The 16,294-nt window shown below is 35.6% G+C and overlaps 1 protein-coding gene across 1 annotated transcript in view; it reads left to right on the top strand.

Moving 5' to 3' along the window:
* The window catches only part of LOC131900899 (zinc finger protein 738-like), a 46,514-nt gene extending 34,328 nt beyond the window's left edge, over positions 1 to 12,186 (top strand). Inside the window, exons 4-5 of the mRNA XM_059252221.1 lie at positions 11,684 to 11,779; positions 12,143 to 12,186. Of these exons, the coding sequence (XP_059108204.1) occupies positions 11,684 to 11,779; positions 12,143 to 12,186 (140 nt within the window). The remainder of the gene's footprint in view (positions 1 to 11,683; positions 11,780 to 12,142) is intronic.
* The last annotated feature ends 4,108 nt before the right edge of the window (positions 12,187 to 16,294 follow it).

Below are 16,294 nucleotides of genomic sequence, written 5' to 3'. Positions count from 1 at the left end.
AAAATTATAAGAATCTTAAAAAATTCTATAATAATTATTAAATTTATTTTAGTATCATTATATTTATTCAATAAAATTTCCTTCAAAAATGTGTGGAATATACAAAATCTTTGATCAATATTCACTCCTGATTCAATATCACAAACATCACTTTAGGAAGCCCTACCGTTGATGTGAATTTGGAAAAGTTAATTCAGGAGTAGACATTATGCTTATTGAAAAATTTGCTATGGATATTGTTTTATTAATCTATCAACTCATTAATTTCAAGGAGTACTTGTTTGAAAATACTAAAGCAAGAGCAATGTGAAACAAGAATTTTTGCTAATAGATGATTATTGACTACAATAAAAAGTCCAAATGGCTACATAACATTTTTTGCAATTTGTTGATGATATTGTCTTTTGTGTGAAATTATTATATTCTATATATTCTATATCATTATTATATTCCCAGTATTTTAGCTTTTGTAGATTGTATATTAATGATTGTTTTTAACTTCATATCGATTCCCTGTTTTTACAAGCCCAAATAAATGTAGTACACTTTCTGTTGATTTTTATTTATTTTGATGAGATGAATCTTCATTTACTGTGAGGATGCCATAATGAAGATTGAATGTTCCAGAAATGACAGTGATAATAAAAACATATAATTAAAAATAGGTTCTATAGAAAACTGTACCAGTGGAAATAAGCTTATGCAAATAGCAATATTATGAAATTGCAAAGGAAGGAGACAACAAGATTATTTTAAGGAAATTATGTCTCTATTTTCACATTGAGATAAATTAATGCTTGATCCCCCTGGTTCCTACAATCCTTTTTCTCTCTATTCTAGGAACCCACAAGTCTTAACCAGCAAGCAGGGAGCCTTCATGGAACCAAACTCCACCCTCTACACATATGTAACATATTTGTAGTTTGTCTATTTTTGGAACTCCTTACAATGGGGGGAGGGTCTATTCCTAATTCTTTGGTTGGTTCTTTAGAGCCTATTCCTCTTACTGGATTGTCTTTCTTAGTTAATTGCAAGGGGAGGTTCTTAGTCTTACAGCAACTTTATATGCCATGCTTAGCCTATGTACGTTGGAGGCTGGCAATTTTCTTATCAGAGACAGAGGGGGAGTGGAATACAGTGTGGAGGAAAACTAGGAAGGTAATTGGAGGAAAGGAGGGAGGGGAACATGTGATCAGGATGTAAAATAATAAATTGTTAAATTCTTAGAAGAATAAAGAATACAACCACACAGACAAAAACAAAGAAAAGATGTTGTTTGTATATTGACTACCGATGAGTATCAGTGTAGCTTAGCCATTTTTAAAATTCCTAATATTGTGACATTTTAATACAAGTCTTCATTTTTTATCACCTTAAAGCATAAAAGTATTTTTGTTGCTTTTTCATAAGTATAATTTTGTTCCTGTTATGAATTTTCATGTAAATATCTGATATTTCTAATGATCTGTGATGACCCTTGGTAAAGGGTCTTTGGACCCCCCAAATGAATATGATCCAGAGGTTGAGAACTGTGGCTGTATGGTTTCTATAAACTGATTATGTAGAGAGATACACATATAAGCAAATATAAGAAAGATGTAACTTATTCTTTGAATACTGTTAAGTGATTTCAAGCTAGACCCCAGAGAGCCTAGTATTTTTGAACACATCAACAAAATTGACAAAAGGACTCCTCAAGTAACCTACAAATGCTTTGCAAGACCTAAAATGAGTGTTCTATCCAAGTAAATTAAAATGTTGGATTCCCATGGCAGCTGAATTTGATTTCATAAATTGCTTTGAGTTTAGTAATATAAAGTAAAGCTATCTATATGTCACAGAAAAATCATCCAAACCTTTAAACTTTCAAAGTTATTCATTTCATAGCAAAAGAAATACAAATGCCCCAGTATGATCCAATATAATTATGACATACATGATCTTTTCTTACAGAACTTAAACCTGAAATATATCATATATCCTCACCCACAATTATTTTTATTGAAGAACATTGTCACTCTTTAATGATTTCAAAGAATGTTGTGGAGTATAAGTTGAATGAATATTTACACTTAATATTAAAGATAGGTATCCTTAATATCACAAAACTTCACTGAATATTTCCTTAATCTAACTCCATATCTCATATTGTAGAATACACCATGCTGATTTTAGCAATCAGTCAATGTCATATTGGAGCTTCAAGATTCTGAAAATAAGAATTTTTTTATTTTTTATTTTTATTTATTTTTATTTTGCAATACAATTCAGTTCTACATATCAGCCACGGATTCCCTTGTTCTCCCCCCTCCTGCCCCCTCACCTTCCCCCCAGGCCACCTCTCATTCCCACCTCCTCCAGGGCAAAGCCTTCCCCGTGGACTGAGACCAACCTGGTAGATTCAGTCCAGGTAGGTCCAGACCCTCCTCCCAGGCCGAGCCAAGTGATCCTGCATAGGCCCCAGGTTTCAAACAGCCAACTCATGCAATGAGCACAGGACCCGGTCCCACTGCCTGGATGCCTCCCAAACAGATCAAGCCAATCAACTGTCTCACCCATTCAGAGGGCCTGATCCAGTTGGTGACCCCTCAGCCATTGGTTCATAGTTCATATGTTTCCATTCATTTGGCTATTTGTCCCTGTGCTTTATCCAACCTTGGTCTCAACAATTCTTGCTCATATAAACCCTCCTCATTCTCGCTAATTGGACTCCCAGAGATCCACCCGGGGCCTAGTCATGGATCTCTGCATCCAGATCCCTCAGTAGTTGGATGAGGTTTCTATCATGACAATTAGGGTGTTTGGCCATCCCATCACCAGAGTAGGTCAGTTCGGGCTATATCTTGACCATTGCCAGCAGTCTGTTGTGGGGGTATCATTGTGGGTTTCTGTGGGCCTCTCTAGCACTTTGCTTCTTCCTATTCTCATGTGGTCTTCATTTACCATGGTCTCCTATTCCTTGTTCTCCCTCTCTGTTGTTGATCCAGCTGGGATCTCTCACTCCCACAAGCTCTCTTTCCCTTGACCCTCGCCCTTCACTACCCCCACTCATGTCTAGGCTGTTCATGTAGATCTCATTCCATTTCTCTGTCATTGGGCGATCCCCGTGTCTTTCTTGGGTTCCTGTTTTCCAGGTAGCCTCCCTGGTGATGTGGGTAGCAGTCCAGTCATCCTTGTTCAACATCTAGAATTCTCCTATGAGTGAGTACATACCAAAAGTTGGAGCTATATTCATAACTCAGGCTGCATTTATTCTCTAATGAAAGTTCTATTTGTTAAATAAGAAGTACATCTAATTTGTTCATTTCATTACCTTTGTTCCCTTATTTTGAAGCAAAGGTTTGATTGTTCTCAACATATAAGTGAATTCTTGTAGTAAAAATAAAACTTCCACAAGTGAAAACATTAACAGAAAACTCAGTAAGTAAAAGAAATACTGATTCTGTTACACAGAAAGGTGATTCCAACAGAAATCCTCAGGGAATTAAGTGCATGTGGTATGTTCATGTGGGTATAGATAGGTATGTGTATACCTATACTATCATATAAAATCACATAAGATCATGAGCATTGAAGATCATCTCAAATGAAGAAAAGCTTATTTGAACCCTTGCCTGTGTTATTTCATTCCAAGGATACTTGGCTCAATTTCTATTCTTATGTCTTGGTACAGAATTTAATAGATCATGGGGCATATGGACAAAAGACAACTCACCATGTAGAAGCCATTAGATCTATGCCATCCTCATGGATTGAGCCACTAATTAGCTCCTAAACTTCTGGTCTCATTATTAGGCTCCTCCTAATCACAACCACCTCCGACTGTTATAGAAAAGCAGAAAAGGCATCGGAACCACCACTTCTCTCAGGTTATTCCACTGCCTCACTTTTTGGGACCCTCAATTCTGTCTGTTCTGTTTTATTGTTTTCTATTTTGTCTCCTTCATATTTATCTCTATTGTAATAAAGATATTATCATCCTGACTGATTACTATTATTTTTATTAGCTTATTTTTGAACAGACTTATTTTTCCTCTAAACAGCGTTGACATCATCAAGCAGTTGTCTTAGTGTCCAGCAAGTGTTCTGGGGTTTCTCTCATGCAATGCCACTTGTACTATAAGTATGAATCTTGTGAGCATTAGTAGACTTCTTCATTGATCATGAGTGGAGAGTGTGTGAAACACAGCCAAAATCTACTGACTTCTCATAACTTATGTTGTTCTCTCTGTTTCTCGTGGTCACATTGTGAATTGGGTATGATCTGGATTCAGGAAGTCATATTCAAAGACCTGAATCACACAGAGAAGTCAAAATGGAGGATTTTTTCCTTTGACAATAGATACTACAGATCACACCTTTGTGGGAAAGCAGTGGGCTCCTTAAGTTCAACAATTCAACAGTGTAGAATAGGGTAAGGGGCTTCAGTTTTATTAATGTTGTGTGTAGACTTGTTTTGTTTTGTGTGTGTGTGTGTGTGTGTGTGTGTGTGTGTGCATGTGCATGTGTGCTTCTGTGTTGTAGCTCCTTGCCACAGTGTGAAAAGAATTAGCTCTGACTTTAGAAAATGTTGGTTTTGTTTAACAAGTGATTTTGTCACATGTTAAGGAGAAGTGTCATTATGGAACAAGTTTTGTCAGCAATACTTGTTCTTCCCTTAATTGTGTCAATTAAGTGGAGTAGTTGAATACTATGGTGCAAGGAACTGATGGGTCTCTACGCTAAAGTATAGGCTTGAATAATGTAAGACTCTGCTCACTGCATATGTACTTTACCAGGTGTCTGATTGTAATCATATGCAAACTTGTTTATGTATAGGCATGGAGGAAATTGTTTCTTTTTCTTGAAATTTCAAGGAAAATACACAGTACTTTCCATTTCCAATGTGCCCCAAACAAGTTCAGATGACTTTTTTTCTGAATGTTGTAGTAATAATTGGAGTCAACAATAAAGAGAAACTTGAAGGAAAAAGGGAGGAAAAATTTATGACAAATAGATGGTTCCTGTCTTAAAAGTGACCTCTAACCTCAGTTTGAAAAAGGTGCAGATCCCAGTTTATTAGGAGAAAGAGGCAGCATTTAACTCAAGCCTAGTGGAGTATATGTTTCTCATGCTCTCAGAGTGTTTCTCGGCCATATGTCCATGAATGGAAACATGTCTATTTCAGGACAACACATCTATTCAATTTGTGCCAGATATATATTTTCCTTAATCTAGAATTAATAATCACAGGTATAGAACCTCATGATAGAAGCATGAATAAAGAAGGTATCTTTTCACTGCCCAGGCAGACACCTCACCTAATCTCAAGGAGTCTCATGAGCCTTCTGCAGGTGTGGAATTGGTACAGTAGAGTTAGAGACTAGATAATACCATTCAACTAATAACCATGCAATTCAGATCCCAGATTTGTCTTGTAGGAAGCCATTAGATTGCAGGCAGTTACCAAATAAATTTCTGAGAAAATACAGGCAAATTAACATAGTTGTAATTTGTTATGCTTGCTGTGAGTAAGGAGAAGCACATGGCTGGTGTTATTTGTTATAAATATGCTTCTATTTCTCTAAATGGATTACATTTAATTTTACCCCCAATTTTCTTCATTCCTCCTTCTCTGGGTTCCAGTCTGTTTTCTTTGTGCAGAGTCTTGATATATACATCTTGAATGTGGTGAGAGGTTTAATCATTTGTGAAGGAAGTGGTTATGCTTCAGAATTCTATACCCAAACAAGGTCATTGTATCTTCTTCAGTTTAGGAGTAGTTTCTCTTTAACCCTGTTTAGAGCTTTTGAAAATTTGACTTTCCTTCTAGTGAGAGGAATTAGTGTTCATTAGAATCCCATTGAAAAAATATGCATAGTCTGTAGGAACTGAAAACTGAACATGCAAATTTAAGCAGCACCAGGGAGTTCCTGTGCATTCTTCATTTCTGCACAGACATGCATGTCATACAGCTCTGATTCTAGTAAATACCTTACCTTAGTGCCAGAAAAAGACAAAAAAATAAAATTTTGTTTAGATAATTCCAAATATTAATGGAGAGTCTGAGTAATTACAATGCAATTAATGTAGAAAACAAAGATAAACTGAGTATGTGTGCAGATATTTATGTGGTCAATGTCACTTCCAGGGAGTGTTCCACAAATTACGTTTATTGTCACTATTGATATCTGATAAATTTCCAACAAAAACAATGAAGTTCAAGGATGGAATTCAGTGTTTTTCACTAAAATCTTAAGGTATTAGAGTGTTCTTTGGAGCTCACATATTGTAAAGAATTCCACTTGGTTCTCCTCATTTTTCTTTCTTTTATCCCTTTTCTTTCCTTCCTTCCTTCCTTCCTTCATTTCTTTTTTTGATTTTTAAGAGAAGAGTTTCTTTGTGTTGCTTTTGGACCCTGTCCTGGAACTCAGTTTGTAGACCAGGCTGGCCACAAACACACAGGGATTCATCAGGCTCTGCCTCCTGCATGCTGGGATTAAAGGCATTTGCCACCACCGCTTGTCTCCTCATTTTTCACCCATAATTACTTAATAGTGTTCCTGGGTGAAGTAATGTCATTGTGAAAATAAATTTGTGAAAAAATTTAATCATGACTCTCACTGAAAAGTTGCAGAACCTTAATATTATAAATTGTATCATGGTAACCAAAGGGAAAAGTCAGTGGAGACTTTAGAGGGGAATACGTTGCCTTCATGCTGCTTGGACATAAGCAACTAGATTTCTTTACCCAATTGAAGAATTACTTTCATGTGCGACTACCTCACAGATGCTGTTTGTTATCCTCCATGGAAGCCTCATTTGGCTTTAATCAACCACCCCAGAGAAAGAGAATGTGAGGATCCTTAATGATTCTCAATGTCAGCTGTGCTCAGCCTTAACTTGAAATACCAACCTGGCTCTGGTAGCTATAGCAAGTCAATTTAATCATGCTGCCAAGTCTGTACTAAAGTCATTCATGCTGGCCAAACAGCCTACCTACCTAATGCATGAGAGTTGAACTTATCGTTTTCTCTGCCTCTGGGAGCTCATGTTGTTCTACATCTCTGCTCTGTTATAGTACACGTAGTGAGCTTTTTGATTCTGCCTTCCAGTATCTTGGTGTGGTAGAAAGTATATGGGGCTTTTCCTGCTTTGAAATCAAAATATTATCAGAGAGGTAAAATTTTGAGATAAAGTTTCTTGAGAGGATCTACACAGAAGGGGAAGAGAGATGGCATTTTCTCAGGTAAATGTATGAATGGAGTGGATGTGAGACATATTGACTGTTTTACAAATGCTTCTTTTGCTGTGATCTCAAACCTTTACATTACCTCTCAGTTTCTATAAACCATTATTTTTCTTTTTCTGAAATGGTTGTCAAGTTGAAGTCTTTTGAATGCATGTCCCACATATGCTGCTTTCCACTGTTTTCTCACCATTTCATTTTTTAGCATAAATTCTCTGAGTTAATGCATAATGTAACCTTCTGGTAGACAAAAAGAACATGTCCTACTGAGAGTGGAGTTGAGACATTTCACATGAATGAGAAAGAAGCCATGTTCCATGATCATTTTGCCCAGGTATCCATTTGCTCAATGTAGGCTTTTCCAAAAAGGAGGCACTGTGAAAAAGGATAACATGTCTTCTTTCAATGTATAATGTTTAAAGTAGTATTGTTATGAAAGACATACTGTGTTATATACTAAGATGAAATGTTTAAATGCAATACAAATTTCCAAGTGGAATTTGCCAGTTATAAGGTTTTATGAAATTATCACATCAGGCATATTTCCATTTTCTGTTTTGTGACTGGATTCAAAGAGTCTATTCTATCATTTCTTTTTGTCTGCTACTAACATTACAATGAACTTGCAATGCCCCTGTGTTGTGATGACACCTGCTAACAATCAATCCCCTGGGAGTACGTGTAACATTACATCTCATGGTTATATAGTACATTTTTTTGAACAAATGAACAAATGGAGACCTTGTAGGTACTTATTATAATCCTGTGGATTTCACAAACAATGGAAAAGTCTCAATAAGATAAATTTAGGTGTCTTCTTAACAACCAAGTGTACTAAATTGAGTGCAGGGATGGCATTATTTAAATACAATATTTGCAAGTGAATCCAAAAGCTTTTTCACTGTTTAAAATAAATGTAAGAGAGAATCTAATCATTTGCCTCACTGAAATACTATAAAATGATGTAATTTTAGAAAGCAACATGGAAAGTAAAGGGAATGCCTCATGGGAGACACTGTTGAGGTATCAATTTTTTACTCTGCCTTGCTTGCAAGCAAGTATATTACTTACCCAGGGTGAGAAATAATTTCAGTTGAGGCTATCCCTCAGATTCCATCCACTATTTCAAATACAGGAGTCAGTTATGTTTTAATTAATGATCTCAGTAAAATGGAATGTGAGGAAGGGGTCTGTACAACTTTGTACAGCTGTGTTCAGACTCAATTTAAAGCAGGGCACTGACACCACTTACCCATGTGATATAGATTTCCAGGATCTGAAGGAGTAAAGGACCCCTTCAAGGCAGGAAAGACAAAGCTAAGTTTCGGTCTGCCAGTAAAAGTTCAATGTTTCTGCATCTCTGCTGTGGCGCAAGGCTCCAATTGCAATTTTTTTTAACCTGCTTTTGGATCTCTGTGCTGTGGGATGTATGGCAAATGTGTTGCTAATTAATCAATAAAACACTGATTGGCCGTTACTAGGCAGGAAGTATAGGCTGGGCAAGGAGGAGAATAAAGCTGGGAAGTGGAAGGCTGAGTCAGAGAGACACTGCCAGCCGCCACGATGAGAAACAGCTTGTGAAGATGCCGGTAAGCCACGAGCCATGTGGCAAGGTATAGATTAAAGGAAATGGATTAATTTAAGCTATAAGAACAGTTAGCAAGAAGCCTGCCACGGCCATACAGTTTGAAAGCAACATAAGTCTCTGTGTTTACTTGGTCAGGTCTGAGAGGCTGTGGGACTGGCAGGTGAAAGAGATTTGCCCTGACTGTGGGCCAGGCAGGAAAACTCCAGCTACAAATGGTGCCCAACGTGGGGCAAGAATTTCCACCTAAAACCTGAGAAAAGATTCTAAAATGGAGCTAAAAACAGTTCCTAAATGTCTCTCTCAAATGAGTGGCAGCTGCTGGTTTGAGCTACTTGTGGGTTCCTAGCATACGCCCTGTGGCAGGAATGAGGCTTCTCTGCAAGTGGCACATTAAGCTGCATGGTGGATTTAGACCTTGCTGGTACAAAACAAAAGAAAGAGGTTTCTGGGCTACATGCTGCTTGGATAAAAGCATAGACCCACAATAGCTCCCAGAGCTAGCGGTAAACGTAGCCATGTTGGGAAGCTGAGGTGGGCGGAGCCAGCAGCCACAGCTGCTGCAGTTTAAAGCAATAGATTCACAATAAGACAGATTCAGATGTAATAGTTTACAATGTGTATAAAAGATACGTAGGCTTGAAAGAGACAAAAAAGGTGATATATAGAGTTATAGAAACAAATACATAGTTTTAAAAAATAAAGTCATTAAAGAGACAGTAAAGGTAGTATAAAAAATAAGCCACGTAAAAATGGATATTACACAGAGAATCTGGATTGTGTTGTCTTTGGGAATTTTAACTGCAGAAAAACATTTGATTGTAAAAGCTGTTGAGTTATGCCAAAATGTATATTTTAAAGATATCTTGACTTCAAAATTTGAGTATAAGGATATGTTACTTTGGAAAGGAGACTCTGCTTTTGTTTCCACAGAAAGCCAGAGGCTATGGATTTGTTCAAGATTAAGATACATCAGGTTTGACCAGCCAAGACCCCCTGAAAGGTCTCTGATGACACCATGGCCCAGATGATCCAACATCCAGAATGGTTTGAAGGCATCTGGCTCAGACGATACAGCCTCATGGACTATTCCATAATTCTAAAATTTTCTTTGTTTCCCCATAAGATACAGTGCCCCCTTCCAGCAGGAAGCAGTAAGAGAAGCTACGCCCAAATTCCCAAATTATATGTAATTTTACTTTGTTAAGGTTAAAACCTTCCTTTTTGAAAAAAAAAAGGGGGAAGTGCTGTGGGATGTATGGCAAATGTGTTGCTAATTAATCAATAAAACACTGATTGGCCGTTGGCTAGGCAGGAAGTATAGGCGGGGCAAGGAAGAGAATAAAGCTGGGAAGTGGAAGGCTGAGTCAGAGAGACACTGCCAGCCGCCACGATGAGAAACAGCTTGTGAAGATGCCGGTAAGCCACGAGCCATGTGGCAAGGTATAGATTAAAGGAAATGGATTAATTTAAGCTATAAGAACAGTTAGCAAGAAGCCTGCCACGGCCATACAGTTTGAAAGCAACATAAGTCTCTGTGTTTACTTGGTCAGGTCTGAGAGGCTGTGGGACTGGCAGGTGAAAGAGATTTGCCCTGACTGTGGGCCAGGCAGGAAAACTCCAGCTACATCTCTGAGTGTGGAATGCAGGTGCTGCAGCCTTTCACACAGAATAGTTTCAGAAAGGTGAAACTTTAAGATAAACTTCCTGACAGGATCCATTAAGAAGGGGAGGGACAGATGGCATGTTCTCAGGTAAATTCATGCACAAGGATGGGATGGTTTGACATTCCACACATAAATGCTTCATTTGCAGAGCTCTGAACCTTCACTATAATTCCTCACTAGAGGAAAACTATGTTTTTATGTTTTATTATATTTCTAATATAAATTTTTTATTATCAGTCATCTCCGTTCCACATTCTGCTTTCTACTCTTTCCTGCCTCTTTTATTTTCCAGTGTGACCTAACTACATCAGTTAATGACCTGAAATATTTATAAATTTTCTGATATTAGATATGACTATTGAAAGAAAATCCATACTGAGCACAATTTCAGACATTATTTATCACTGAGAAGAGGTGCATATTTCATGAAATGTTTAGATGTTGAGTACTTTGATTCCATGAAAAAGTTACAATGTCCTTCCTCTTAATATATAACTTTTGAAAATTGCAGATTACTGATAACACAGAGAATTCTTTAGTTAAATGCTCTTTCCTTGGGCAAATAACTCAAATGATCATAACAAAGAGAAATTGAATTTTTACTTCAGAGTCCATTGACATTCAAGGATGTGACTATCAATTTCTCCAAGGAGGAATGGGAATTCCTGGACACATCTCAGAGGGATTTATACAGAGAGGTCATGTTTAAGAACTACAGCAACCTGGATTCTGTAGGTGAGAATAAATTCTTTCATATTGCTGCTTAGCCCTATGAATGCCTAGTAACTTGTATTAGTCCTTGAATTGCTTTCTATCAATGAATCTGAGCTGCCAATTATTATTAGATATTGTTGAGTGTAATATTTATTGAAAATGTTCTTAATCTAAATGTTCTTTAATTTAGCAAATACTCCCTTAAATCCAATTTTTTTGCAGTCACTCAGTAGCAATAATGTGTGAATACAGTCTGATTCCCACAGTTTTATTTTTGTAATGGCATAATGTATACAAAGTTGAATGTATACACAATTAAAATTATTGATTGCTTTAAACTCTATAACCACTGTCAAGTATGGATTAATAAAACTTCACTTATGAGTCTTTCCTTATGTAACTTGATATCCACTGAGTACAAGCCCGTGCTAGAACTCAACTCTTTTCCCCATCATACAAAAAAATTATCATGTCTCTTCTAAGTCACAGGCCTTTCTGTATCAAAACCAGACGTAGTCACGTGCCTTGAGCAGAACAAAGAGCCCTGGATCCTGAACATAGAGGAAGCAGAAGGTAGAGAATCAGGTAAGGTGGAAGGAAACAATGGTTTATGTATAAAGTACAAAACAAAAAAAAAATGGAACCATAACTGGAGTGGGATTAGCCCAGCTCCTCACTCAAAGCAATGCCTGAGAATTTCATTTGGAATTGTGAACTAGGATTGAGAACACAGAAAATTTTACATGATTTTCCCTCATTTCATCGGAAGAGTGATTAGATGAAATTTATTATACCAATAGTAATTTCACAATGTATGTGGGGCTTTATTTTGTATTCCAATAAATGTCTGAATTTGTGTCCTGATTGTCAGTGATTCTAAGGTTTTTTTGAAATTTTTAAACATTTTGATATTATATCTGGATCAACATAGTTTTTTTTTTCTTTTAGCTCCTTGCCTACCATCCCTGTATGACACTAACCCATTGTCATGATTCCTGCACCATGTCTCATTCCCTCTATCAAAGAAAGAACATAAAATACATAAAAAAATCAAGGAATATTTGGGCTGGTCAATTGTTTCTGAACACAAGACTTTGAATATGATTGATATGCCCTAGTGTTACTCATTGAAAAACCGATTTTGTTACTCCTGGAAGCTAAGGACTACACATACATTCTTGTCACAAATTTTGACTTTGGGCCTACTTTTCACTTTAGAAGCTGAGATTTTGTTTGACTTGGGCTTCTGTGGAGTTTGGCCTTGCTGTCACAGACTTGGTGATTTATGGCCCATTGTTCCTATAATGTTTGTAAATTTCTTCCCTAAATTCATTTACCATTTCTAGTCTCTATGTTCTCTCAGCATATATTTATTCATAGGTACCTAAACCTTTATGCAAGGGTTAAGATAAAAGAATCCCAGAGAGGGCTCAGTTCTCCAAAATCTCCTAATTAAGCTTCTCCAATGAAGGATGAGTGATGCACAAATATATGTGTATAACATTATAGGATTAGTTTAATGCCATGTTCATTAAGCAGAAAAATAATCATTTTTTATCTTGAGCCCATGATCAATTTGGTCTCAGTTTCTTGTCTGCAATACTAGTGTCAGGTACAGGTTCAAACAATGGAGTGGGATTTAAGAAAATCAAATGCTGGTTAATGATTGTCAACACAGTTGTTCCAATTTTGTGCATTTCTTTCATGCCAATGAGAATATTCAGTCACATGGTACATAACGATGAAAGACTGATGAGTACTTTTCTTCTCATGTAGCATATATGACACTATGAACATATTTGAGTTGGGTTGAAGTGTTTTGTTGAACACATGTTTGATATCTTGTCACTCCATTTTTTAAATATATGAGCCTTTTTATTGAGTTTTTGATGATTATTACAAAAGTGATACCTGCTATGTTTGGGTATAACACCAGAAAACAATGCAACCCATTACTTGTACAGGAGGCTTTATTTGTTGGCACATGATTTCAAGTTTGGGTATTGGCTACACCATCATACAGTAAAGACATTTAAAATGTTTTTTGATATTCACTTATTTTAACAAGCTTCCACAGAAGTACAGTTGTCTATGTTTCTTTAAAAGAAGATTTCTTTGTGAACCAGAGACATGAAAATGATTCCCTGCAAATCTGATTACCAGAGGGCTATTACCAGGACACAGACAGTGGAAAGAGGTTTCTGAGAACTACCATCTAATCATATTCATGCCACATATATAGTCAATAAATATATAAATATGTTTTTAAGATTATCAAGAAAAGGACTGTAATCTTAGTTATTCTTCTTTGTATTTACTCTTCTACAGTACTCTAACATCACTTTCATGACTTAATACTGTTTTAATTTCTCATTCCTTTTAATAGTGCTGTTTTTAATTACCCCTTTTGTGGAAAAAAACCTACATCCCCATTGGCTCCATGTTAGTTACCTAAACTCTATACAAAATATAGAGAACAAAATCTTAAAAGCTAGCATCTACAAATTTGAGAAAATATGCAGTATTTGTCTTTCTGGATTAAGTCACTTATTATAATTTTTTTCAGTTTTACTCATTTACCTACAATATGTGTAATATAAAAAAAGAGTTTCTTAGCGTATAACCTACCAAAGATAAATCAAGTGAATAAAGAATTTATCATGACACATGTTAATTAATAATTAAAAAAACAAACTCAACTTAAGAAAATGAGATGGATTCAGGACAGAATTCCACCAGAACATTAGAGAAAAACTAACATCAATCCATTTATAGTTATATGACAAAAGGGAAACTTTCCATTTCAAGAATATCTCAAAATAATTATCTACTAGGATCAAGGTGACATCATCCAAAAGATGTTAATAGGAAACAATATAAGTAAATAAAGACACATAATGTATTAGGAGAACAAACTATATGAAACAGACCAAATGGTCTCTTCAATAAATGCAGAAAATACTTTCATCAAAATAAAACATCCCTTCATTATAAAACTTCTACAGTAGGAGGAATATATCCACAAGTAATAGAATATGTTTACTGCAAGTAATTACCAACATAATCACTAAATTGAGAAAATGCAAAACATTTTATAACTGGGAAAATAAAGGAAACTCACTCTCTCCATACCTGTTATATGTTCTGCTTGAAGTCTTAAGTGTTAGTCTAAGATCATATGAAGTTCAAGGGGATACAGAAAGGAAAGAAAAAAAGTCATAGTATCCTTAATACATAATATTTATTTTATACCAGAAAATTTAAATCAAGATTCTATTGAGTGGTGCTAAGGTTATTGCTCATTTCTGCATCACTTTTTGTACTGACTTTCCTTCCATCATAACTGAAGAACCCTTCTGAGTTTCTGTTTCCCAGTTCATAGTGTCCCTCTATCTCAAATGTCTAATCAAAGAATTATAGACACCAAATGAATACTGTGACAAGAAGAGTTACCATCTGCCATGTGTTATTCTTATTATTGCTTGTCTAGTGCAAAGTGGTGAGACCTGAAATGATATAATCACTAATCAATAAAGCTGCACTAACATTCTGAAGTTATATATATTTCATATATATATATATTTGAAAATTATATGCATAAATACATCAGGGTAACAATGATCAAATGGAGGTTATATTATTGATTTGGGGATATGGGAATAGTTGGAGGGAATGTAGCTGGGATAACCTTGAAAGGAAATGATATAATTATATTTAAATTAAATTTACATTTAAAAAAGAATTTTTTAATTTACCATGTAAACTCTGAGTCATGATATTTTACTTTGAAATAGAATTCTGTATTTTAGTCTACTTTGAAAATATAAATTTTATTGACTAGGCCTTTTTCACTTTGTTCAGTTTTTATTGGGGGAGTACAATGTTACTCTATGTAACTGCCCTGGCTGTCCTGGAACTTTCTCTATAGTCCAGGGTGGCTTGAACTCACAGACATTTGCCTGCCTCTGTCTACTGAGTTCTGGCATTAAAGGCTCTGTTTGCTGAGTGCTGAGACTATAGGCATGTGCCACCACTGCTCAGCTTATATTTTGTATTTTTGTATCCAAACATATTAGAGATCTAAGACTCTTTAAGAAAAAGTGAATGTAATTAACTCTGCCCACCATTCATATTCTGCATTCAAGTCAGTGAAGGACACTTTAAGAAAAAGCCAGACAGTGATTCACATTTACGGGCCATCTGGGATGGTTTTATCAGTTAGTTATGCTAGGACAGGAGATATTGAGGCCAAGGTCAAGGTGTGCCTTGCTGAGAATTAGTTTTACAATGGAGAAACCCATTCATCATAATATTGCCCAGGGGCACTTTGCCTAATTGACTCTATTTGTACTTTTTCTTGTCTGAACATATAATTTACTTTTCTCACCCCTCCCCTTTTTTGAGACTGGATCTCTATCCATGTAGCTAAAATAGGCATGAAATTGAATATGTAGATCAGATTGGCTTTATACCCATAGAGATCCACGTATCTCTGCTTTCCAAATGCTGAGATAAAAGAGCTGTCTTTTTTAAATTTTAGACATTCTTAGGTATCTGAAAAAATGAAAGTCCTATAGAATTATCAATGTGATTGTGGAGATTTTGAAACATTCTCTCCTCGGGTCCATAAAGGTCTATGGACCTCATAGGTATATTTGTTTTTCATGATCATTTTATTGTTTTCTTTTTCGTAATGACTCACTTTGAATAACTACACATTAACATGTATTAATAATCATTAATCATAGAAAATCTATACATGATATTTTACCATTTATATATTAGGTAAGGATATTTTTTCCTAAACTGATAATGCAATTTTCAAGTGAACAGAATATTTTTAATAATGGTTAATAATTTAATTTTATAACAATTATGTTTACAGTTATTTGTTACATGACATTTTTAAAGAGAACCCTGTCAAATTATACATATTATAAATTACAATTTTATGAAATGACCTTCTTATGTTCACCATGTTTGAACATTTGTTTCTTTATAGAATAAACCTGAATATTTGTGTTTTTTTTTTTGCTATAGTCCAATATTGGTGTCATTTTATGTATAAGTGTCTATGTTATTTTTGGCTAATTCTATACA

Source organism: Peromyscus eremicus, unplaced genomic scaffold, assembly GCF_949786415.1.
Source record: "Peromyscus eremicus unplaced genomic scaffold, PerEre_H2_v1 PerEre#2#chrX_unloc_1, whole genome shotgun sequence".
NCBI lineage: Eukaryota > Metazoa > Chordata > Mammalia > Rodentia > Cricetidae > Peromyscus > Peromyscus eremicus.
This window is presented reverse-complemented; position numbering and strand designations above follow the sequence as displayed.